This window comes from Gymnoscopelus braueri (genome assembly GCF_963280865.1).
Source record: "Gymnoscopelus braueri genome assembly, chromosome: 19".
Taxonomy (NCBI): Eukaryota; Metazoa; Chordata; class Actinopteri; order Myctophiformes; family Myctophidae; genus Gymnoscopelus; species Gymnoscopelus braueri.
The window spans coordinates 7437450-7464588 of NC_137621.1; the positions used below are offsets into that span (position 1 = coordinate 7437450).

The 27139-nt window shown below is 37.9% G+C and overlaps 1 protein-coding gene across 1 annotated transcript; it reads right to left on the bottom strand.

Annotated features, from left to right (window-relative positions):
* Nucleotides 1-1364: 1364 nt before the first annotated feature.
* Nucleotides 1365-25894, bottom strand: LOC308074179 (extracellular calcium-sensing receptor-like; the record flags this gene model as incomplete). The annotated part of the gene is made up of 13 exons (XM_080413511.1): nt 1365-2278; nt 2369-2492; nt 4425-4652; nt 8115-8393; nt 9317-9403; nt 10325-10505; nt 10741-10871; nt 16508-16597; nt 18949-19176; nt 21664-21942; nt 23861-23947; nt 25369-25637; nt 25792-25894. The coding sequence occupies 13 exons, from the start codon at nt 25892-25894 to the stop codon at nt 1365-1367; spliced, it is 3000 nt and encodes a 999-aa protein (XP_080269637.1).
* Between the last annotated feature and the right edge of the window lie 1245 nt (nt 25895-27139).

Genomic DNA, 27139 nt, shown 5'->3' on the forward strand with positions numbered 1-27139 from the left:
ACCAAATCAAAATGACAATAGTTCACTAATCTAGTCTAACTTCCCTAGTCTAATCTAAATCAAAAGGTTGTTAGTCTCACAAAAAGCTGGCGCTGGTGGTCACAAACAAGATCCAGAACAGGGTTGTGGTTGGTTTTAGGGTGATCAAATCAGGTACAATTCCTTTAGCAAACTGCTCAGAAACTCATTTATGGTCAACCCTACTTTAGTGGGTTTAAACTCAAACAGAGGGCATAAAGCACGGAGGGTTCGCTGAACTTTCAGCACCCAACGTGTAGGACTCTTGGACAGCATGTTACACCATGGGCAGCATGTAACACACTGCCAATGAACACAGCTGCTGACAGCTCTTAAATAGTGGGAAGGCGTCCTCCTGATTGGTCCAGCTCCTGATGGACGGTCTCATCCCAGCCAGGTCTCCTCCCAGCTCCCACGCAGGACTTGAGCTGAATGAGCAGAGTCGGTAGGACTACCCAGCACTGTGCAGTAAATATTATAATAAATAAAACCCTTCTCAAATACAGAGATATGTAACAGTCCCCATCAACGTTTCCAGATCATGTCGACTCAATCCTAGGTTTCCAAATCAAGTGCTAGGTGCAATTTATAAGTAGATTATAAATGATCCCCATCCTATCAGTGCAGATTGTGTAAGCTACTGCATTGGTTCTCAAAGTGGGGTCCGGGGACCCCCAGGGGTCCTTGGGGGGGTTCCAGGGGGTCCCCAGTAAAAGTAGTTAATGTAGCATAACAATCATTTTAACCACCTGATCCATTTATACGTTGGCTATTCAACAAAAGCACATCTAAAAGCTCGCAGCGTGTCACTTTGTGCCGCGCTGCGAGCTTAGTACATCTGCTATTTTTGAAGATTTCTGAAAAATATCGAAAATGATTGGAAACTCTTGATTTTTTTCAACATAAATCTTCTCTTCTGGGGGTTCCTGTCAAAAAAACATTTTCAGATGGGGGTCCGCAGCCAAATACATATCCATTTGGGGGTCCTTGGCACAAAAACGTTTGAGAACCACTGAGCTAACTGACTGTATAGCACAGTTGTTGATGAAGGGATGACATTTGAAAACATTTGAGTTGTGTGTAAGAGAAATGTCCCGTTTTGTTTGTCCATTTGTGTTGTTTTATTTGCTGTAATTGCCTTCATAAACTTTGGTTCAATAGTGGAATGTTGTAAAACATTAAAAAATATAAGTTTCAGTACAAGGTTTCAGCCCAATCAGATCCCCATTGACTACATACATAACCATAACATTACACACTTTTGGCATAACAACATTTATCTTTCCTGGTGCACTTATGTATATATATAAGTAAGTAAGTAACAATTATTTTTAAATAATTGTTACTTATGTCTTGGTGGAGCCTCGACCCATGATAGACTTCTTGGTGTTTAGTTCAGGTCTCAGCAGCATGGTATAACACTTTGGGCCAAACAATGCCACCAGTAGACCAAAACTAGACGCTAAAATAGCAAATACCTCCACTACATTTGCATATTTGCCGGGAGAGCTGATATATGCTGGGATGAAGGCTATCCACACGGCACAGAAGATCAACATGCTGAAAGTGATGAACTTGGCTTCATTGAAGTTGTCTGGGAGATTTCTTGCCATGAAAGCTAGGACGAAGCTGAGGACTGCCAGTAAACCAATATAACCTAGTAACACCGCAAAACCAACTGTTGATCCTACAGCACACTCATAGACTATCTTATCACTGTGGTATTGTGTGTTTTTATGAGGAGTTGGTGAGGCAGACACAAGCCAGGCTATGCAGATTATTGCCTGGATGAACGTAAGAACCATAACTGTTCCTCTCTGCTGCATTGCACCAAACAACTTCATAATGTCTGCACCCCCAGGAGTGGAGGCCTTGAACACAGCCAACACCACCATAGTCTTTACCAGGATACACGAGACACACAGCACAAAGCTGATCCCAAATGCTGCATGCCTCAGCTGACAAGTCCAGAGTCTGGGACGGCCAATAAATAGAAGTGAACACATGAAACATAATTTCAGTGACAATAAAAGTTGAAAGCTGAGTTCTGAGTTGTTGGCGCATACCATGGGTGTGTCTCGATGATAGATGAAGATTACCAGGACAATGGTACACATAAGTGTGCCTAGCAATGAAATGGTTGTCAAGGTGATACCCAGGGTCTCCTGGAAGGAGAGGAACTCCACGACCTTAGGGATACAGTGGTCACGCTGGGGATTGGACCAGAAGCCTTCTGGACAAGTGGCGCACTCTGTAGAGTCTAACAAGGAGGGCAAGGTTAAATGGACAGACAAGTACAGCATCGCCCTAAAGATGACCTACTGTACATAGCTACATAATGTAGACCTACCAGTCTCATTGCTGATCTCTCCCTCAGAACAAGCAATGCAGTCAAAGCAGCAGACAGGTTCCCCTTTCCTTCTGGCCAGACGGGTTCCAGGGGAACAACTCTCACTGCACACTGACCGAGGAGGCTACAGAGGAAAGCAACAGAGTAGCATTTCTATAACATATGGTGCAACTTTATGTTATTATTACATCCCTTATGGGCAAAAGTGAAAAAGCTCTATAGAGGCCTTTCACAATGATTCCAGTGTTCATGATAAATGGCATTTTGGTAAGAAATAGGCTCCTCCCAATAATCTTTGAAGCCAATTACATGCAAATATTCTTAAATAATCTTGTTTCTTTAACAATCAGTGACATTTGAGCAAATCTGTTTTGGGTCCTTATTCTTTTTTTCATCTCAAATGTTTTTGTAAAAGCAATCATAGCCAGTCGGGATGTAATAATCTGATAGATTGATCTTTATTACATGACTCCAGAAATGATTAAAAAAATTAAACCTCCTAGTAGTAGCAAAAAGTGTGCTTTAAAGAAAATAGAAAATGTTGGAAAATCGAGTTGGGCAGAAATTACATTACAGTCATTTAGCAGACGCTTTTATCCAAAGCGACTTACAATAAGTGCATTCAACATAGGTAGGGAACAAAACTACTAATCACGAGAAGTCTTAAGTGCATTTTCTGCAAAAACAAGCTACCAAGAGTATACCTAGCGCTAAGGTAAAAGTGCAATATATCAGCTACCTACTTTCTTAAACAGATGAGACAAATAGCAAAAACAAATGAGCAAGAGCTAAAACAAATAAGTGTATCGACTAAACAAGATCCAATAAAACAATACAACAATAAAACAGAGTTTGTACAACTAGTTAACAAGTAGGCAAGGCGAAGAGGAAGGGCCTATATGGGCAGTTGCGGCATGATCCGGCATGATCCAATTTGACTGTACGACCTACAGCTCAAAAGTTATAAGCCAAAATTAAGTGGCATGTTATAGCGCCACCAAGAGGGTTATTTGAAAAATACTGGGAGTATGTGTGCTAAGTTTGACAAAGATCGGTTAAGTAGTTTCCAAGATTAGCTGCACACACTCAGACAGACAGACACGCACAAGGACAGAGGTGAAAACATAACCCCCCCCGGTGGTCTGGTGGCCTAGCAGAGATAATTAATTGAGTTTACATCAGTTCAACATTAGCTCTTGTAGAAATTAAAAGTTACCTGATAGTTAATCTCTTATCTTGATTGATCCTAATTTGTCTAGTGCCATTAACCTGGTTAAAATGTCCTATTAATATAATGGTTCCATATGGGCCTGTACTTCAGTCATGTTAAATGTACTCTCTACTACCAGTCTCTCTGTCTGCCAGCCAAGGTCAAACCCCTGCTGCAGGCTTTCTCTGTGGTTATCTATGTTTTGAGAACACTGTATCTAGAATGCTCTTTTCTACAGCTGTCTTCCTTTAGTGTCACCAAGCCATCTCTGACCAGTGACAGGTCAGAGCAAATGTCAAATGTGATGACCCAGACATGTGGACGCTGTTGTCCAGAGATAAACTGTCACACCATCATCACCATCTTCATCATCTACCATCATCATCCTCATCTGACGACGACGTAATCATCACTCTCATCCAATCCGAGAAGTCCACCTTCGCCCGGAACCTCATCTATGTCACATCCTATGATGTCATATGTTTATGTTACTGGACACTGTTAAAGGCCCTCATTGGAAACAAGTCCGCAAGGACTTTTATGAACGGACCTGTTAGACAAAGTATTTTAAATGTAACTGTGCTGTTTTACATTTTTTGCCTAATAAAATATTCAATCAATCAATCAAAAGCCTCGTGCTTTCTCTGTTACACTACAGAGAAATGGACGACCGATGATGCCTATACCTGTGATACTGTAACCTTCTATTTCTCTCTGATCTGAATACAAAGATGTTTCATTATACCCATGGCTGCCTGTTCTGAGTCTGGTTTCTTCCTTATTGCCTCGTTATACAAGTATCTGTACTTTGTGTGGGTCATAGGGAGAAAACAACTCCATTATTACCTTTGTGGATTCAAAGTTCCAGAAGATTCTGTCTTCATCAAGGATGAGTTGTTCACCTGCGGAGGCTGACTTCTTGAACACACCTACATCCTGAGACTTTGTGCTTCCATCAGGGAGCAATGCCCAGTTCACGACATCATAGATTGGATAAGCATCACCATTCTCATCAAATGATACTTCATCACCAAATGAGGTGGTGAAGTTGACCTTTTCCATGTAATACATAAGCTAGAAATGGTGATGAGCAAAGTTATGAAGAGCAAGATATTACTGCATACAATATACTAACAAGATAAGGCCCTTCCACTGGTGTGTGGTGTTATTAGTTTTTTCAACCCAGTTTGATTCATGTATTATCATGTTTTTTTTTCGTTTTTTTCAGATGTAAAAAGAAATGGACAAAAAAATAATAATAATCACATCATGGGGCTCTGTGTGCAAAGTCCTGACAGGGACCAGATGTTTTCAAACATTTTGGGTCCAAGGCACAGCCATGGGTAAGTCAAAATCTCATGGCGAAAATAGATGAAATACAAGCTCACATCTCATTAGAATGCAACATGTTATGAGCTTGTAGATGTATACAGTATACCTCCCTTCTCTTAAATGGTTGTCTGCTAATCTGCTGGGCAGGGAGTAATGTATAAGTAGAGCCTGAACACCAAGATCAAATATAATATTCACACTTGTATTTACATTTAAAATATTAAACGTTCTCAAGGTATTTATTATTGGTCTCAATGTATTTGTGAGTTTTCTGACTGAACTTATGGTTATGGCTGAGCCAGTGACATGAGCGGCCGGTCCTCCCGTAAGCCAATTTATATATAAGATATTATAGTTTTGGGGGTTTGTCAGAATTTGGCGCTGTTAATTTTACTCTGAGAGGGTACAAATGGAACCAAATGGGCCCGTAAACCAGCTGTTTTAAGAGTCACCCGAACGTAATTCCTGCTAAATAACTAGGCTACAATAACTAGGCTACTAGGCTACACAAATCAGTTCTTGTATTCCTCTTCAAGGGCGTGTGTGTGTGTGTGTGTGTGTGAGTGTGTTTGTGTGTGTTGGAGTTGCATGAATCAAGACGTGAGGTGACGTCCTCTTCACGTTGGTCACAAATCCCCTGTCTGTCCTTCCGTTCACCGCTTTCTTTGTTTACAAAAAAAAAAGAAATTGCCAAAGCGCGACCCCAAGATATCGTTTAGGGACAGTGCCCGCTCCCTTATGCGTAATTCATGGGTAGCGGGGTGCGGGTAAGGCACCACCAAAAATAGGGCCCCATAGGCTATAATCCTAATACAGAATGCCCTTTTCCTATTCTTTTTACAAATGTCATATTCACACATTCTTTATTATTCTAAATTTGAATCCAACTAGGAACATTAACAGGTAAACTGTGAATTAATATCCCACCTGCCATGGCTGTATTGTCTGCAAACTGGCACAGCTCTGCCCAATGAAAGGCCCTCTTCCTGGCACACATTGCAACATGTCATGGAGGGCATGGGCCAGGGCATACACAGCCTTGTACACATTATAGATGATTCTTGGATCGGCAAAAAGAGTCGCCGAAAGGGCAGGTACTGTTCCTAGGTCCTCTTGTCCAGTACACACCCGTCCACCAGCATCCACCCACTCTGACGGAACGGGTGCAAATTTGCACTGAAAAGTGTGTTCCCAAAACTGCCTCACCTGACGAAACACCATTAAGACTGAAGATCAGTTCACACAGTACATACTTTGCACAAGATAAATGACCAAGAGCTGGGTGTGGCTGCGCACCTGTTGTGCATTGAGGAAATCGAGGCGCAACAGGATTAATCAGTCATCTCCACAAACATTCAGGGATAACCACTGTACGGACAGAAGGGTTACCATCTGCTTTCTTGTGTAAAAGTTATTTTGTAGCTACAATATCGCAAGACCTAGAACCACAGCATGGCAAGCAGCATGCGATCCTGTATGGCTTTGTGTGAAAATGAAGAGAACTTTGTGATTGTGAAACCTGGCTGTCATCTGTCCTACATAGTCTAGGTAGGACCTGGCTAAGATATGTATGCACTTAATTTAGGAGAGATTATCTCAACTGTTCTTGGCTAATATGACATCAAGGAACAACTTAGGAACTTTGAGAAATTCTTTATCCAGGGCGAAATACTCGGAAATGACCACGCCCGCTTTAAAATGACCGCTACTTCAAACATGGCTCTATCTTCTAAACCGTTGGAGCTACAGATTTTCTGAGGTGCTCAACATGTTCACAATACTCATGTTTAGTGAAAAATAGAAAAGTGTAAAATGTCAAATTTTATATTTGATTACAGAACAGCTAAAATAAACGGCTAAAAACGGTCAACTTATTACAGTCCAGGGCCATAAGAATTTATTTGCGTGAATCAATCTAAAAGCACCAAATGTGTCCCAGATATAAGCCAGGGCATCCTCTGATGATGTAGCAAGGGTGCCCGAGCCAGCAACCTTCGGGATCATCATAGTCGTAGATATAGAAACCTAGATACCTCATTCGCCTCTGCAGTTCATTGGAGCTCAAAAAGCTCAAAAAGCTTAAAATAGACACCAAGTTTGCAAAAATTAAGGGAAGTAAAACTAACTGTCAGATAGTCGCCATCTTTGAAATATGCAAAATAGAGGTCCAGCCACACCCAGTCATAAAGATAAGCATTCCAACATGTTTCCAATTGTCGAAAAACATGATTTAGACACCAAGTTTGCATTCATAGCTCATCTGGTTCAAAAGTTATAGACAAAACCTTTTCAGGTGGCGGCCATATTGGATTTGGCCTCTATGATGACCTGTTGCTGGCTCGGGCACGGGTTTCCCAAACATGAGTATTCTGAACATTTTGAGCACCTCAGAAAATCTGTAGCTCCAACGGTTTAGAAGATAGCGCCATGTTGGAAGTGTGGTCATTTTAAAAAGAGCGTGGTCATTTTAAAAAGGGCGTGGTCATTTTCAGGTATTTCGCACCGGATAGAGAATTTCTCATAGTTCCTAAGTTGTTCCCTGGTGTAATATTAGCCAAAAACAGTTGAGATATTCTCTCCTAAATGAAGTGCATACATATCTTAGCCAGGTCCTCTACTAACAAGTGAACCTGACACAAGTGGTTAAAAAGCAAAAGTTGCAGCTTAAATACTACAGCACATACCATGTTATGTTCTTGTCTGTAGTCAGGATGTATCTTTAACATATGGTCCTTGAGACCTGGTATCTCTCCACGACGCGTGGCAAAACCCAGGGTGCCTCTCAGGTACGGCATGTAGTGAGGAGGCATTAACGTAATTGTGGTTGCCCAGTACCAAGGAGCTATCCATTGTAGACCTGTCACATTCTGCTTTACCACCTGTCAAATCGCACGCACGCACGCACGCACGCACGCACACACACACACACACACACACACACACACACAGGTGTGTGTGTGTATATATACAGTTCTAAGAACTATTAAGACAAAAACATAACAGTTAGTTATTGCAGAGATCTATGAATGCGCATTACTAGTACAGTGATCAAAGAAAAAGTAAAAAAACTCCATACAAAATGAAATACAAAAGCATTTAATTTCATGAGCCTAAGAAAGTAATACAATTACATTACATTTCTATTTTTTATATATTCTTCACTTAAATATATCTCCCAAAATGAACATGAATCATGACACCAACCTCGTCCATGAGCTTAAACATTTGGTAAATAGCTACAAATGTAACGACCACGCGAGCTGTGGATTTCTTCATCACAGTGACAGTCCTCTGAAGGTCAGCTGGGTCACTCTCCTTTACGTCATATGACAAAGCCTCCACATAGGCCACACAACCCACACCAGACTGGGCCAGCTCAGACTGGAAGGACTGGGCAAGTTTTTTGCTACTATCAACATCAACAAACAGCAATCCTATCCAGGTCCATCCAAACCTTCTCAGAATCTGGATTACAGCTCTCACCTGATCGGAGTGATAAGCAGTGGTGGAAGAAGTACTCCTACTTTTTTACTTAACACATTGGCTGCCAAAAACGCAGATCTGCGTTCTATTTTTAATAAATACGTTGGCTGCCAAGAACGCAGATCTGCGTTCTATTTAAAAAAATAAAAAATAAAAAATAAAGTTTTTTTTTTATTTATTTTTTCGTTTTTTAAAAAAAAAATTGACCCAAAGACCAAGGAGATATGATTGTTCGAAGATTTAGACTCCTATCCACTTCCTTGTTAACTTAAAAATTCTGTATCTCGGCTCCTGAGTACTTTTTTTTTCAATGAAAAATCTCTGGCAGGCTACAGCTAAAAATCTGAAATAATTCTGGCAGTCAATGTGTTAAGTAAATGCAGCAATACCACAAAATAAAAATACTCTGTCACAAGTGAAATGCGCATTAGCATCAATTACTTACTTAAAGACTTAAAGTGGTTAACATTCTTCGAAATTTGACAAACCTTTTGAAAATAGCAGATCTACAAGCTCACAGGTCTTGATTAGACGCAATCTGAGTTTGTAGATTGGCTGTTCTCAATTAGATGATGTATACAATAGAGCTTAAGTGCTTAATGCATGTTTTGTGATAACCAAAATCTTTAAAGTAACTAAAGATTTCGGGGGTGAAATTCATGGAATGGGTGTTGTGAAACATTTGCCACTCACAAAAGATATACAATTTAACTTTAGTTTTTTTGTTTAAAGTTACCTATTATATATATTAAGTACATGTAACTCATTACTACCCACATCTGGTAATATGTAATATTGATTACACTCACTAGACAGTAATGAGTGTAATCAGTATTACCTAGTGTCTAGAGGGAGGTATTTCTTTAGCGTGTGGAACTGGAACATGAATTACTTGATAACAACATATTTTGTGAAGATCTCACCTGGAAGGCATTATTTGGGATTGTTCTAAAGAATGACGGGAACTGGTTCCTCTCACTCAGACAGGAGCAGGTGTCAAGATAACTGATCTGCCAAAGACACAAAACATCTGTTCTATAATAGACCACTGTTTTGAGAAACGTCCCTAATTTACAAGGCATTTAGCAGATGCTCTTATCCAGAGTGACTTACAATAAGCAAGGTAAATAATCACAACATAGAATGCAGAGAGACAGTGTTGTAGTGCCTCAGGAAACTAGGATCCCAGGTAAACCCTAAACCTAGCATCTGTGTAAACGGTATGCTATATGAATAACATACTTAACATTTGTGGTCAAGAAAAAAATAATCTAAGAAACAAAACATAAAAACTTTTTTACTGTGACCAAGATATGTGTGCATAGTAGCCATATCTTGGTCGCTATAGAATCAATCGAGAGAAGTTGGCAAGAAGTGGTACAGGGAGAGTGAAGTGGAGGGGGAGAGATGGAGTCGGACTCTCTCTTTCCCCGGTGCCTCGTCAAGGTCAACGTGGTTTTTAGGCAACATTCATAAGGTTAAGCATAGTATTTGTGAGGTTACGGTTAGGCATAGTGTTTGTGAGGTTTAGGGTTAAGGTCAGGTTTAGGCATAGTTATTGTGAAGTGAAAGGTTAGGGTTTAGGCGACCCCTGGGCGACACACCACAAACTTAAACCCACATACAGAATTAACCACTATCAACCTGGTCATTGTAAGTGAAGATTCTTAAACATAAAAATAAAACAACCCCCACCCCCTGCAAAAGAAAAAAATAAATAAGAGATTATCTGCAAGCTCACAAACTGTCGAATCGCATTGGACACAATATATTAGGGCATTTGAAAAGAAAACACACATAAAAAGATGAACAATGGAAATACAAGTTTTCTGTCCTACAGCGATGATATTTTATATTTGTAAATAATGAAATAACCTAAATCGAACATATATAAAATTGGTGATGATAAAGGTGGGTTCAAGTAGACTTACCATGGGCACTCTGTACAAACCTAATATTCTAGAGATGTGAATAGAACCTGCTTCACACAACATGCCCAGCATTGGAGGGGACCCAGCACAGCTCTCATTCAGTTGAAACACCTTCTCTCTCCCACTGACCAATTTCAATGCTGCAGGGACAGCTCCAAATGGGTAACAGCTGTCATAGAGACTATATCCCAGAGTCACATTGGGTAGAAGACTGGGGTTTCTGTTGATCTCAGTAATGGCAAAAGCCACGGTCTGGGACCATGTGAACCCTTGAATGAGAAAACTAACACACAAAATATTACTGTAACTTTAAATATTTATCTTTGTATAAATACACATCAACTAATCCTATGTGGTCCTACATATCTAAACAAGTTCCCTGTTCTCATGCTTGCTATTGTATGTGTGATACTCACCCTTTACAAGTGGGGTACTGTGGCTCGGAGGTGAAAGACGACTCATGGTAGACAGGCTGGTGGTAGATGGGAAACAAGCCACCCAGAACAATGTCTCCAGCCTTATACATTCTGCTGAGATTAAACTGTACCTGTAACTCACAAGAAGAGGAAGGTGAGGAAGACAAAGCAGAATATGAAGAGAACAATATCAAGGTCAAGTACAGGTATGAAAGAAGGTGTATGTCTAGAGAAGCCCTCATGACTGCCCTCCTCTGTCTGACCACTCCTTTGCTATGTTTTATAGACAGTGCTATGCCATCCCCTGTGTCAACATAGCACACTACGTAATGTTTCACAACAACATATGTGGCAGAGGCAGGGCTTAACATACATGAGCAATCCAGTCCTATCAAAATAATGTTTGTGTGTCAATGCACTATCTCACGCGACAATAATAATAACAATGACAATAATTATTATTGTGAATGGTAATAATGAATATAGTGGTAAGCAACTATACAGGGGGCCAAGCAATATTCACAGTAACATTATTAATAATAATAATAAATATAGCTGCAAGCAATTATACAGGGGTCCAAGCAATATTCACAATAACATTATTATTAATAATAATAATAAATATAGCTGCAAGCAGCAATACAGGGGGGCAAGCAATATCCACATTAAGCCATAGCAACAGAATGGGGTGGTATTCTGTAATGACACTGTGATTACAGTATTAGGTTGAAATAAATTATTTAAAAAATCTGCTTGATTCTAATTTTTTCAAGCAGCTGCCCTCACATCTCCTGGATGCAACAATGGCTGCCTAGGCTTGCCCTGCTTGAAACAGATATAGTTCTTCTACTATGGCTTGCTACTGTTTGTTACAACCTTTAATGCTACTACAACTGCTGCTATTATGACTGCTAATAGCATAACCATGATTTTGCTATGCTGTTACTGCTACAGGTAACGATATTTATTTGATTCAAAATCTTTGTTTGGCCTTCCCAGTCGGTGATTAGTGAAACGGTGTGAAAGGAGTCCTCCATACCAGAGCTGTTTATTTTGGATAACCTTTGACCTGCTTATCATAGCCACATATGCGTTTCTTCTTTGGACTTGGTTTAGAGTCCTTGTCCTTCATTGGCGTTACTTAGATCTGCCCGTTCTGATCGGTCGATATTTGATATTTCTTATCCTTTGACATAACTTTACCTGCTTGTCATAGCCACATGGGAGTAGCTTCATTGGAAAATTACCTGTCCTTCATTGGTGTTACTTAGATCCACCCAGTGTTCTGATTGGTCGATATTGTAGAGTTCCTATCTTTTGCCATAACTTTTGAACGGTTTGTCGTACAGAGTCATGAGACCTCACTGGATCTGGTTCAGGGTCCTTTTTTTGGATTAATGAAGGAATACGTTATTGAATTGCCACCTAAATTGTGAGTGGAACATGTGTCTGTCAGATTGGATGGATTTGTAGTGAGTAGAGCTTTGGCTGCCTATCAGGCTCTGCTCGCCTCCCGACACTTACTTTTTGCTTCATATCATTTGATAGAGGGATAATAAAAACACCAAATGTACATAAATGTTTTTAGGTAGCACTTTATAATAACTATACACTATAAAGCATTAGTTAAGCATTAGTAAATGCTTAATTCCTCATGAACTCATCATTAGTAAAGCATTATTCATACATTACTAAGCATTAGTAAACACAGTTATAAATGTTTCAACTATACACTATTAAGTATTAGTTAAGCACTAGTAAAACACTTAATTCATCATTAATTCATCATTTGTATAGCATTATTCATACATTACTAAGCATTAGTAAACAGTTATAAATCTTTCAACTATACATAATTTACAATTAGTTAAGCATTAGTAATTATTTAATTCATCATGAATTCATCATTTATATAGCATTAATAATACATTAATAAGCGTTTGTAAACACAGTTATAAGCATTTTTTGCCCATTGATAACCTAATCTTTAATGTGCTTAATGATTGTATTCTCATACTTTGTAAATGATAGATTCACCATTTATAAATAGGTATTATATCAATTTACAAACCAGTTATTTATGAGTTGTTAATGGTTCATACGATCATTTAGAAAGTCTAAGTAAACACCATATACAAACCACTTGGATGTATATTTATGCGGACATTTGTACATGGTTAATGAGTGTGTTAATAAATGTCTTATAAACACTTATTCATACTCAATGAATGATTTATTAAGGTAGTTACTACTTGTTAGTTAAGTATTTTGCGTGAGCCCATCTAAAGTGAGGACTATCTATGCCTTATAAAGCATTTATAAATGAGATGGCGTGAGCCCATGTAAAGTGAGGACTATCTATGCCTTATAAAGCATTTATAAATGAGATAGAAGCAGTGATATAGAAAATGCCGATATTTATTGCAACAATTGAGACAGAACATGGCCCGTGCAGTGTAAAAATAAAATTAACATTATTGTGCTGTATCAAAATAAACAAACAATATGCAATGCTATAAACATGTGAACATGGCTGATAAATTAAATAAACATTTTACTTCATGAAAATAAACAATAAACAATCTGCTATGCAATAAACATGTAAACATGGCTGATAAATTAATAAACATTTGACTTTATGAAAAGAAACAATCTGCTATGCTACAAACATGTAAACATAGCTGAAAATGTAATTTAAAAAAATGTAAAACATTCTTGTACTGTATAAAAAAAAACATTCTGTGTTCTGCCTTCACTATGCATATCGCCACCCTTAAAGAGCTAGGCAGACAGTAAAAAAAAAAGATCTGTTTGGAGGCAAAGTCTTGTTTTGGGTTTCTTCTTTAAATTATCTTCTTTGGTTTTTCTTATTTGTAGAACAGCAATGACATGGAAAACACATTGAATGGATTTGTTAACATGTGTACTGAATAGTGTTTTCCACAGTAAATATGTTAACTTTTTAACAATGCTTTAAAATAAATGAATTAACTTGCAAACATGAATTAAGCAGCTAAACATTCACACAGTTGCAATGATATGAAATTAACATGTAAATAAACACATCCCTGATTTTGCTGGAAATAATAATATGCACATCTCTCCCAATATGCACAAATAAATCACTTGAGTGAAAATAAAAAGACAACATTGCTGCCTATAATGGCATTACAGCATTAGCAGTCTGTGGTAAAAACGTCATGTTTGTTGCTAATCAGTACCAGTCATATGGCCTAGCCTGTTAGCCTGTTAGCCATTAGGCTGCAGGCTGCTGTGTGTCATCTTAGCTTATAGGCTATTCTGCTCTGAGCTAATGCTGTAATGCCATTATAGGCAGAAATGTTGTCTTTTTATTTTCACTCAAGTGATGTATTTGTGCATATTGGGAGAGATTTGCATATCATTATTTCCAGCAAAATCAGGGATGTGTTTATGTACATGTTAATTTCATATCATTGCAACTGTGTGAATGTTTAGCTGCTTAAGTCATGTTTGCAAGTTAATTCATTTCTTTAAAAGCATTGTTAAAAAGTTAACATATTTACTGTGGAAAACACTATTCAGTACACATTTTAACAAATCCATTCTGTGTATTTCATGTCATTGCTGTTCTACAAATAAGAAAAACCAAAGAAGATAATTTAAAGAAGAAACCCAAAACAAGCCTTTTTTTTTTTTTTTTACCTTCTGATGTTAACTGTCTGCCTAGCTCTGCAAGGGTGGCTATACCCATAGTGAAGGCAGAACCCAGCTTTATTTTTTCATACAGTACAAGAATGTTTATTAAATTTTTCAGCCATGTTTACATGTTTATAGCATAGCAGATTCTGTATGGTTTATTTTCATAAAGTACAATAATGTTTACTTAATTTATCAGTCATGTTTACATGTTTATAGCATAGCAGATTGTTTATTTTTTATTTTCATAAAGTACAATGTTTATTTAATTCATCAGCCATGTGTACACGTTTATAGCATTGCATATTGTTTGTTTATTTTCATACAGCACAATAATGTTAATTTTATTTTTACACTGCAAGGGCCATGTTCTGTCTCAATTGTTGCAATAAATATTGGCATTTTCTATATCACTGCTTCTATCTCATTTATAAATGCTTTATAAGGCATAGATAGTCCTCACTTTAGATGGGCTCACGCTATCTCATTTATAAATGCTTTATAAGGCATAGATAGTCCTCACTTTAGATGGGCTCACGCAAAATACTTAACTAACAAGTAGTAACTACCTTAATAAATCATTCATTGAGTATGAATAAGTGTTTATAAGACATTTATTAACACTCACTAATCATGTACAAATGTCCGCATAAATATACAACCAAGTGGTTTGTATATGGTGTTTACTTAGACTTTCTAAATGATCGTATGAACCATTAACAACTCATAAATAACTGGTTTGTAAATTGATATAATACCTATTTATAAATGTTGAATCTATCATTTACAAAGTATGAGAATACAATCATTAAGCACATTAAAGATTAGGTTATCAATGGGCAAAAAATGCTTATAACTATGTTTACAAACGCTTATTAATGTATGATGAATTAAGTACTTACTAATGCTTAACTAATTGTAAATCGTGTTTAGTTGAAAGGTTTATAACTGTGTTTACTAATGCTTAGTAATGTATGAATAATGCTATACAAATGATGAGTTCATGAGGAATTAAGCATTTACTAATGCTTAACTAATGCTTTATAGTGTATAGTTGCAACATTTATAACTGTGTTTACTAATGCTTGGTAATGTATGAATAATGCTTTACTAATGATGAGTTCATGAGGAATTAAGCATTTACTAATGCTTAACTAATGCTTTATAGTGTATAGTTATTATAAAGTGCTACCTGTTTTTATTACACTTTAAACACAGATTATAGAGAACTTTTAATTATAACAAGAGCGTCAACTTTTATTTCTCTTTCCTGGACCAAGTTTGATTCTGTGTTGTTTTTAAAGTTTTTGAAATAATGAATGTTACTTGACTGCTGCTATGTGTTGGTGGAGCCTCGACCCATGATGGACTTCTTGGTGTTTAGTTCAGGTCTCAGCAGGATGGTATAACACTTTGGGCCAAACAATGCCAACAATAGACCAAAACTAGATGCTAAAATAGCAAATACCTCCACTACATTTGCATATTTGCCTGGAGAGCTGATATATGCTGGGATGAAGGCTATCCACACGGCACAGAAGATCAACATGCTGAAAGTGATCAACTTGGCTTCATTGAAGTTGTCTGGTAGATTTCTTGCCATGAATGCTAGGATGAAGCTGAGGAGTGCCAGTAAACCAATATAACCTAGTAACACCGCAAAACCAACTGTTGATCCCACTTCACACTCATAGACTATCTTATCACTGTGGTATTGTGTGTTTTTATGAGGAGTTGGTGAGGCAGACACAAGCCAGGCTATGCAGATTATTGCCTGGATAAAAGTAAGAACCAGAACTGTTCCTCTCTGCTGCATTGCACCAAACAACTTCATAATGTCTGCACCCCCAGGAGTGGAGGCCTTGAACACAGCCAACACCACCATAGTCTTTACCAGGATACACGAGACACACAGCACAAAGCTGATCCCAAATGCTGCATGCCTCAGCTGACAAGTCCAGAGTCTGGGATGGCCAATAAATAGAAGTGAACACATGAAACATAATTTCAGTGACAATAAAAGTTGAAAGCTGAGTTCTGAGTTGTTGGCGCGTACCATGGGTGTGTCTCGATGATAGATGAAGATTACCAGGACAATGGTACACATAAGTGTGCCTAGCAATGAAATGGTTGTCAAGGTGATACCCAGGGTCTCCTGGAAGGAGAGGAACTCCACGACCTTAGGGATACAGTGGTCACGCTGGGGATTGGACCAGAAGCCTTCTGGACAAGTGGCGCACTCTGTAGAGTCTAACAAGGAGGGCAAGGTTAAATGGACAGACAAGTACATCATCGCCCTAAAGATGACCTACTGTACATAGCTACATAATGTAGATCTACCCAGTGGTGTAAATGGCCTGGATTCGCTTTGGGAACCCTACTGGTCACACATGCACGCACGCGCGATTTCTTCCGCTTTTTTCACGGTTATTCCCCCTTTATTTCGCGATTTTTCGCGGTTATTCCCCTTTTATTTCCGTTTTTTATTACTTTAATTCGGTTAATTCGGTACAAAAAAATGTACTCCATGAAGTGTATATGTGTGGCAAAAAGGAAACGTTGCAGGGGGGGCTTATTCAATTGTTTTAATATATATATATGTATACACTTCATGGAGTACACACATATACACTTCATGGAGTACATTTTTTGTACCGAATTAACCGAATTAAAGTAATAAAAAACGGAAATAAAAGGGGAATAACCGCGAAAAAACGCGAAATAAAAGGGGAATAACCGCGAAAAACGCGGATATATTTTTTTCTTTTGTAAATTTTTTTGTACCAAAACAACCGAATTAAAGTAATAAAAAACGGAAAATAAAAGGGGAATAAAATGTACTCCATGAAGTGTATATGTGTGGCAAAAAGGAAACGTTGCAGGGGGGGCTTATTTAATTGTTTTAATATATATATATATATATATATATATATATTGTTATATATATTGTTATCAATTATCATCAACATTGGCCATCATCTTCAGTTTCAAAGTGCTTCTTCTTTTACTTTATTTCAGTTTTAGGGTTAGGGTTAGGTTAGGGTTATGTTATTTAATTCTCATTTTTGCCTGATTTTACTGATTTATTATCAAAAATAAATACATTAATCAAAATATTAATATATAGACTTATGGACGATTTAGGAAAACAGTGCTAAACCTCATAAGCGATTATTTAAAAAAAAAAGAAAAAAAGTTGGACACTCTGAAGAGCGCTCCCACACGTGTTCACACCGTTCCCCCGCAACGGTTGCTATGGGAACGCCGTTCCCAAGCGTGCAACGCCATTTACACCACTGGACCTACCAGTCTCATTGCTGATCTCTCCCTCAGAACAAGCAATGCAGTCAAAGCAGCAGACAGGTTCCCCTTTCCTTCTGGCCAGACGGGTTCCAGGGGAACAACTCTCACTGCACACTGACCGAGGAGGCTACAGAGGAAAGCAACAGTGTAGCATTTCTATAACATATGGTGCAACTTTATGTTATTATTACATCCCTTATGGGCAAAAGTGAAAAAGCTCTATAGAGGCCTTTCACAATGATTCCAGTGTTCATGATAAATGGCATTTCGGTAAGAAATAGGCTCCTCCCAATAATCTTTGAAGCCAATTACATGCAAATATTCTTAAATAATCTTGTTTCTTTAACAATCAGTGACATTTGAGCAAATCTGTTTTGGGTCCTTATTCTTTTTTTCATCTCAAATGTTTTTGTAAAAGCAATCATATTCAGTCGGGATGTAATAATCTGATAGATTGATCTTTATTACATGACTCCAGAAATGATGTGACAAAAAAATTAAACCTCCTAGTAGTAGCAACAAGTGTGCTTTAAAGAAAATAAAAAATGTTGGAAAATCGAGTTGGGCAGAAATTACATTACAGTCATTTAGCAGACGCTTTTATCCAAAGCGACTTACAATAAGTGCATTCAACATAGGTAGGGAACAAAACTACTAATCACGAGAAGTCTTAAGTGCATTTTCTGCAAGAACAAGCTACCAAGAGTATACCTAGCGCTAAGGTAAAAGTGCAATATATCAGCTACCTACTTTCTTAAACAGATGAGACAAATAGCGAAAACAAATGAGCAAGAGCTAAAACAAATAAGTGTATCGACTAAACAAGATCCAATAAAACAATACAACAATAAAACAGAGTTCGTACTAACTAGTTAACAAGTAGGCAAGGCGAAGAGGAAGGGCCTATATGGGCAGTTGCGGCATGATCCAAGATTTCCAACATTTGACTGTACGACCTACAGCTCAAAAGTTATATGCCAAAATTAAGTGGCATGTTATAGCGCCACCAAGAGGGTTATTTGAAAAATACTGGGAGTATGTGTGCTAAGTTTGACAAAGATCGGTTCAGTAGTTTCCAAGATTAGCTGCACACACTCAAACAGACAGACACGCACAAGGACAGAGGTGAAAACATAACCCCCCGCCCGGTGGTCTGGTGGCCTAGCAGAGATAATTAATTGAGTTTACATCAGTTCAACATTAGCTCTTGTAGAAATTAAAAGTTACCTTTGTGGATTCAAAGTTCCAGAAGATTCTGTCTTCATCAAGGATGAGTTGTTCACCCGCGGAGGCTGACTTCTTGAACACACCTACATCCTGAGACTTTGTGCTTCCATCAGGGAGCAATGCCCAGTTCACGACATCATAGATTGGATAAGCATCACCATTCTCATCAAATGATACTTCATCACCAAATGAGGTGGTGAAGTTGACCTTTTCCATGTAATACATAAGCTAGAAATGGTGATGAGCAAAGTTATGAAGAGCAAGATACTACTGCATACAATACATATTCTAACAAGATAAGGAACCTCCACTGGTGTGTGGTGTTTTTAGTTTTTTCAACCCAGTTTGATTCCTGTATGTTTTATTTTATTTAATTTTTTCAGATATTAAAAAAAACGGACAAAACAATAATAAAAATCACATCACGGGGCACTGTGTGCAAAGTCCTAACAGGGACCAGATGTTTTCAAACATTTTGTGTCCAAGGCACAGCCATGGGTAAGTCAAAATCTCATGGCGAAAATAGCTGAAATACAAGCTCACATCTCATCAGAATGCAACATGTTATGAGCTTGTAGATGTATACAGTATACCTCCCTTCTCTTAAATGGCTGTCTGCTAATCTGCTGGGCAGGGAGTAATGTATAAGCAGAGCCTGAACATCAAGATCAAATATAATATTCACACTTGTATTTACATTTAAAAAATTAAATATTCTCAAGCTATTTATTATTGGTCTCAATGTATTTGTGAGTTTTCGGACTGAACTTATGGTTATGGCTGAGTCAGTGACATGAGCGGCCGGTCCTCCCGTAAGCCAATTTATACATAAGGTATTATAGTTTTGGGGGTTTGTCAGTTGCATGAATCAAGGCGTGAGGTGACGTCCCTTACGTTGGTCACAAATCCCCTGTCTCTCCGTTTGTCCACCGCTTTCTTTGTTTACAAAAAAGAAATGAATTCCAACGCGCGACCCCAACAGCACCTTCCCGTGACCCCACTTTGGGTCGCGACCCGTATTTTGAGAGGATAGACTAGCATCTTATATAAACACAATTGACACAAGGAATTGATACTCACTTCTGCTGATTATAGGAACATTTTACATATATACATGGAGAATTAGGAGAGAATTACATATATACATGGAGAATTAGGAGAGAAGGAGACCTCTGAATGTTGTGCTGTTGTGTGCCCAGCACCGTCATGTCCATTGCAGGCGCTCACTCTACCAAACAAATTTGGCACAGCGGGTGGTTTTAGAATCCATTATGCTCTTTCCCAAACGTGTTTGGGCAAGATGGACATTTTAGGGAAAGAACACCAACATGGGCACACCGCCAGGCGCAAATAACGAAGTCGGCATATTGAATAGCAGTATAGTGGCCGCAAGATATCGTTTAAGGACAGTGCCCGCTCCCTTGTGCGTAATTCATGGGCAGGGGGTGCGGGTAAGGCACCGCCAAAAATAGGGCCCATAGACTATAATCCTAATACAGAATGCCATTTTCCTATTCTTTTTACCAATGTCATATTTACACATTCTTTATTATTCTAAATTTGAATCCAACTAGGAACATTAACAGGTAAACTATGAATGAATATCCCACCTGCCATGGCTGTATTGTCTGCAAACTGGCACAGCTCTGCCCAATGAAAGGCCCTCTTCCTGGTACACATTGCAACATGTCATGGAGGGCATGGGCCAGGGCATACACAACCTTGTACACATTATAGATGATTCTTGGATCGGCAAAAAGAGTCGCCGAAAGGGCAGGTACTGTTCCTAGGTCCTCTTGTCCAGTACACACCCGTCCACCAGCATCCACCCACTCTGACGGAAGGGGTGCAAATTTGCACTGAAAAGTGTGCTCCCAAAACTGCCTCACCTGACGAAACACCATCAAGACTAAAGATCAATTCATACAGTACATACTTTGCACAAGATAAAAGACCAAGAGCTGGGTGTGGCTGCGCACCTGTTGTGCATTGAGGAAATCGAGGCACAACAGGATTAATCAGTCATCTCCACAAACATTCAGGGAGAACCACTGTACGGACAGAAGGGTTACCATCTGCTTTCTTGTGTAGAAGTTATTTTGTAGCTACAGGATCGCAAGACCTAGAACCACAGCATGGCAAGCAGCATGTGATCCTGTATGGCTTTGTGTGAAAATGAAGAGAACTTTGTGATTGTGAAACCTGGCTGTCATCTGTCCTACAAGTGAACCTGACACAAGTGGTTAAAAATCTAAAGTTCCAGCTTAAATACTACAGCACATACCATGTTATTTTCTTGTCTGTAGTCAGGATGTATATTTAACAAATAGTCATTGAGACCTGGTATCTCTCCACGACGTATGGCAAAACCCAGGGTGCCTCTCAGGTACGGCATGTAGTGAGGAGGCATTAGCTTAACCATGGTTGCCCAGTACCAAGGGGCTATCCATTGCAGACCTGTCACATTCTGTTTTACCACCTGTCAAATGTGTATGCGTGTATATATATATATATATATATATATATATATATATATATATATATATATAGTACTGTGATCAAAGAAAAAGTAAAAAATACTCTATACAAAATTAAATACAAAAGCATTTAAATTCATGAGCCTAAGAAAGTAATATAATTGCATTACATTTCTATTTTTTATATATTCTTCACTTCAATATATCTCCCAAAATGAACATGAACCATGACACCAACCTCGTCCATGAGCTTAAACATATGGTACCCATTTACAAATGCAACGACCACACGAGCTGTGGATTTCTTCATCACAGTGACAGTCCTCTGAAGGTCAGCTGGGTCACTCTCCTTTAGGTCATATGACAAAGCCTCCACATAGGCCACACAACCCACACCAGACTGAGCCAGCTCAGACTGGAAGGACTGGGCCATTCTTTTGGCACTTTCACCATCAACAAACAGCAATCCTATCCAGGTCCATCTAAACCGTCTCAGAATCTGGATGACAGCTCTCACCTGATTGGAGTGATAAGCAGTGGTGGAAGAAGTACTCATACTTTTTTACTTAAGTAAATGCAGCAATACCACAAAATAAAAACACTCCGTCACAAGTAAACGGCGCATTAGCATCAATGTAGACTTAAAGTGGTTAACATTCTTCGATATTTGACAAACCTTTTGAAAATAGCAGATCTACGAGCTCACAAGTCTCGATTAGATGCAATCTGAGTTTGTAGATTGGCTATTTTCAATTAGATGATGTATACAATAGAGCTTAAGTGCTTAATGCATGTTATATGATAATCTAAATCTTTAAAGTAACTAAAGATGTTAAATAATTGTGGTGGATTAAAACATATAATGTTAGTGGTGTAAGTAAAACATATTAAAACAAAACATTCTCAAATAAATTAAAAGTACATCAACGTTATATTTAAGTACAGCATTTGAGTAAATGTATGTAGTTACTTTTTTACCACTGGTGATAAGTGCTTAGGCTACACAGATTCCACAATGAAAAGGTTTAATCATTATCTTTTGATACAAAGACCTTCAGCTCCAGCAGTAATGCTCACAAGTGAATAGAGGTGATATGTAGAGGTGGGTAGAGTAGTCAATAACTGTGCTCAAGTAAAGGTATTGTTACCTTAAAATATTAAATATGCAATTGCAAGTAAATATAGTCATCAAAGTAATTACAAGTACAAACGTTTCTAATAAAGATACTACTGATTTATTTAAAAAAAATATGATTTTTGAAATAATCAGAACTTAAATTATATGTGCTTGTGCAATAGAAATAAACTAACATAGCCATGTGCAAATCTCTGGGAGAATTAAATAAACATAATGTGCATTTAATTAAAAAAGGTATGTAAAAAGTATGGGTAAAAGATGTATAATGTTTTCTAGGTATCAAAACCTTTAAACAGCAATTACAATTCCCTAAATGAGTTATTTGTATGTTTATTGGAGTGTCACCTATTCCCTAATAATATTTATGAAGCCAGCAATTCTATTTTATTGTCATTCATGTAAATGTACCCCATAAAATGTCATTCAGTGTGTTTAAATTAAATCAAATAATATGATGCCCCTTTTTCACAATCACAAGGTTGTATATCAATGCTTAGACTCAGTCAGAAATTGTATAACTTATGTTTTTTTTCTATTTTGAATACCACATATTTGATGTGTCACTAGTACAACACACACGTTGTTGAAGTTTTTTTTTTGTTTGTCCTCCCTTACACTGACAAAACCTGGAAAAAAACCTCCACCTTTGTGATTTGTTTTTGTCCATCTTAGTCAACAGAACAAAGTTATTGTATTTTAGTGTAGTATTATTATTGTTATTTAAATACTGGCATTACACTGAATGACTATTTTGTTACCCAGAATTCCACATATCACCACAGCCCATACATACTGATCAAATGTGATTAATTGTTCCTGCAGCAATAACAATTATGGACTATTATTACTAACAACACTATTCTTTTAATTTCACCTATTTTTCGGTTATACAAATGCATAATAACAGGGTAAGATGTGCATGCTTAATATACACAGACGTATTACTTAAAAATAGCCAAAGAGAAATATTATTGCTGCTAGTAACAATTGTGAAAAATGTATATAAATTGTTAGCAAATCTTTACTTTAACACCTTTACATTGGGCAAAAATGTAAAGTAATATAAGCATTTTATTTCCTTCACAAAATATACTGAACTAAAACATATCTTACAAGTACAATTTATATATGTATAACTCATTACTACCCACATCTGTTAATATGTAATATTGATTACACTCACTAGACAGTAATGAGTGTAATCAGTATTACCTAGTGTCTAGAGGGAGGTATTTCTCTAGTGTGTGGAACTGGAACATGAATTACTTGATAACAACATATTTTGTGAAAATGTCACCTGGAAGGCATCACTTGGGATTGTTCTAAAGAATGACGGGAACTGGTTTCTCTCACTCAGACAGGAGCAGGTGTCAATATAACTGATCTGCCAGAGACACAAAACATCTGTTCTATAATATACCACTGTTTTGAGAAACGTCCCTAATTTACAAGGCATTTAGCAGATGCTCTTATCCAGAGTGACTTACAATAAGCAAGGTAAATAATCACAACATAGAATGCAGAGAGACAGTGTTGTAGTGCCTCAGGAAACTAGGATCCCAGGTAAACCATAAACCTAGCATCTGTGTAAAGAAAAAAAATAATCTAAGAAACAAAACATGAAACTTTTTACTGTGACCAAGATATGTGTGCATAGTAGCCCAATCTTGGTCGCTATAGAATCAATCGAGAGAAGTTGTCAGGGAGAGTGAAGTGCTAGGGGTAGAGATGGAGTCGGACTCTCTATTTTCCCGGTGCTTCGTCAAGGTCAACGTGGTTTTTAGGCAACATTTATAAGGTTAGGCATAGTGTTTGTGAGGTTAGGGTTAGGCATAGTGTTTGTGAGGTTAGGGTTAGGCATAGTGTTTGTGAGGTTAGGGTTAGGGATAAGGTTAGGTTTAGGCATAGTTTTTGTGAAGTGAAAGGTTAGGGTTTAGGTGCAACCTGGGCGACACACCAATGCAAGGAGTACACAGAGTCTGAAGAAGGAGTACAGTGAGACGTCAGATTACGGCAGAACATTGGGAGTGAGTGAGCAGTTCCCTACAAGCAGAACATGTGAGCAGAGCAGAACGGGGAGAGAAAAAGAGAAGAAAAAAAAAAAAAAAAAGCTGTTTTGTGTCTTGCTGCAAACACTGGCGATAACAATTGACCTAGTCTCAAATATTACAATATAATAAATACAACATTCTATATATCAAACCAAATAGCTTACTTACGAACCCATTCATAAAAAAAATAACAAAAAAAACGTTCATTATATCTGACCACGAGTCTGGCCCGACTCTGGGCCTTGACTCCAATTCCAAGGTCTAGGCAAAGAATCAAACCTCTAACATAGACCTGTTGAAAACCTGCCCACACCACTCTGCTCACATGCCTACAATAAATAGGTATTTCAACTCCTGTAGAAAAATACTATATACTGTACATTGCTTATTCAATTTTAGATTAGAAAATAATCAAATCAATTTGTAAATAATACAATTTTGCCATATCGGTGTTGGGTGGAAACCTTTTCTGTACGAATCCATTACTTTTCAGCAAATGGAAAATAGTTGTGTTCAATTCAGTTATAATAAAATAAAATAAAAGATTATCTGCAAGCTCACAAACTGTCGAATCGCATTGGACAAAATACATTAGGGCATTTGAAAAGAAAACACACATAAAAAGATGAACAATGGAAATACAAGTTTTCTGTCCTACAGCGATGATATTTTATTGTGGTAAATAATCAAATAACATAAATTGAACATATATAAAATTGGTGATGATAAAGGTGGGTTCAAGTAGATAACTTACCATGGGCACTCTGTACAAACCTAATATTCTAGAGATGTGAATAGAACCTGATCCACACAACATTCCCAGCATTGGAGGGGACCCAGCACAGCTCTCATTCAGTTGAAACACCTTCTCTCTCCCACTGACCAATTTCAATGCTGCAGGGACAGCTCCAAATGGGTAACAGCTGTCATAGAGACTATATCCCAGAGTCACGTTGGGTAGAAGACTGGGGTTTCTGTTGATCTCAGTAATGGCAAAAGCCACGGTCTGGGACCATGTGAACCCTTGAATGAGAAAACTAACACACAAAATATTACTGTAACTTTAAATATTTATCTTTGTATAAATACACATCAACTAATCCTATGTGGTCCTACATATCTAAACAAGTTCCCTGTTCTCATGCTTGCTATTGTATGTGTGATACTCACCCTTTACAAGTGGGGTACTGTGGCTCGGAGGTGAAAGACGACTCATGGTAGACAGGCTGGTAGTAGATGGGAAACAAGCCACCCAGAACAATGTCTCCAGCCTTATACATTCTGCTGAGATTAAACTGTACCTGTAACTCACAAGAAGAGGAAGGTGAGGAAGACAAAGCAGAATATGAAGAGAACAATATCAAGGTCAAGTACAGGTATGAAAGCAGGTGTATGTCTAGAGAAGCCCTCATGACTGCCCTCCTCTGTCTGACCACTCCTTTGTCCGGTTGCTACGTTTTATAGACAGTGCTATGCCATCCCCTGTGTCAACATAGCACACTACGTAATGTTTCACAACAACATATGTGGCAGAGGCAGGGCTTAACATACATGAGCAATCCAGTCCTATCAAAATAATGTTTGTTTGTCAATGACACTATCTCACGCAACAATAATAATAACAATAACAATGACAATAATTATTATTCTGAATGGTAATAATGAATATAGTGGCAAGCAACAATACAGGGGGCCAAGCAATATTCACAGTAACATTATTAATAATAATAATAAATATAGCTGCAAGCAATTATACAGGGGTCCAAGCAATATTCACAATAACATTATTATTAATAATAATAATAAATATAGCTGTAAGCAGCAATACAGGGGGCAAGCAATATCCACATTAAGCCATAGCAACAGAATGGGGTGGTATTCTGTAATGACACTTTGATTACAGTATTAGGTTGAAATAAATTATAAAAAGAATCTGCTTGATTCTGTAGCTTTTCAAGCAGCTGCCCTCACATCTCTTGGATGCAACAATGGCTGCTTAGGCTGGCCCTGCTTTAAACAGATATAGTTCTTCTACTATTGCTTGCTACTGCCATTTGTTACAACCTTTAATGCTACTACAACTGCTGCTATTATGACTGCTAATAGCATAACCATGATTTTGCTATGCTGTTACTGCTACAGGTAACGATATTTCTTTGATTCAAAATCTTTGTTTGGCCTTCCCAGTCGGTGATTAGTGAAACGGTGTGAAACTAGTCCTCCATACCAGAGCTGTTTATTTTGCCATAACCTTTGACCTGCTTATCATAGCCACATATGAGTTTCTTCTTTGGACTTGGTTTAGAGTCCTTGTCCTTCATTGGCGTTACTTAGATCCGCCCCGTTCTGATCGGTCGATATTTGATAGTTCCTATCCTTTGACATAACTTTACCTGCTTGTCATAGCCACATGTGAGTAGCTTCATTGGACTCGGTTTAAATTACCTGTCCTTCATTGGTGTTACTTAGATCCACCCATTGTTCTGATTGGTTGATATTGTAGAGTTCCTATCTTTTGCCATAAC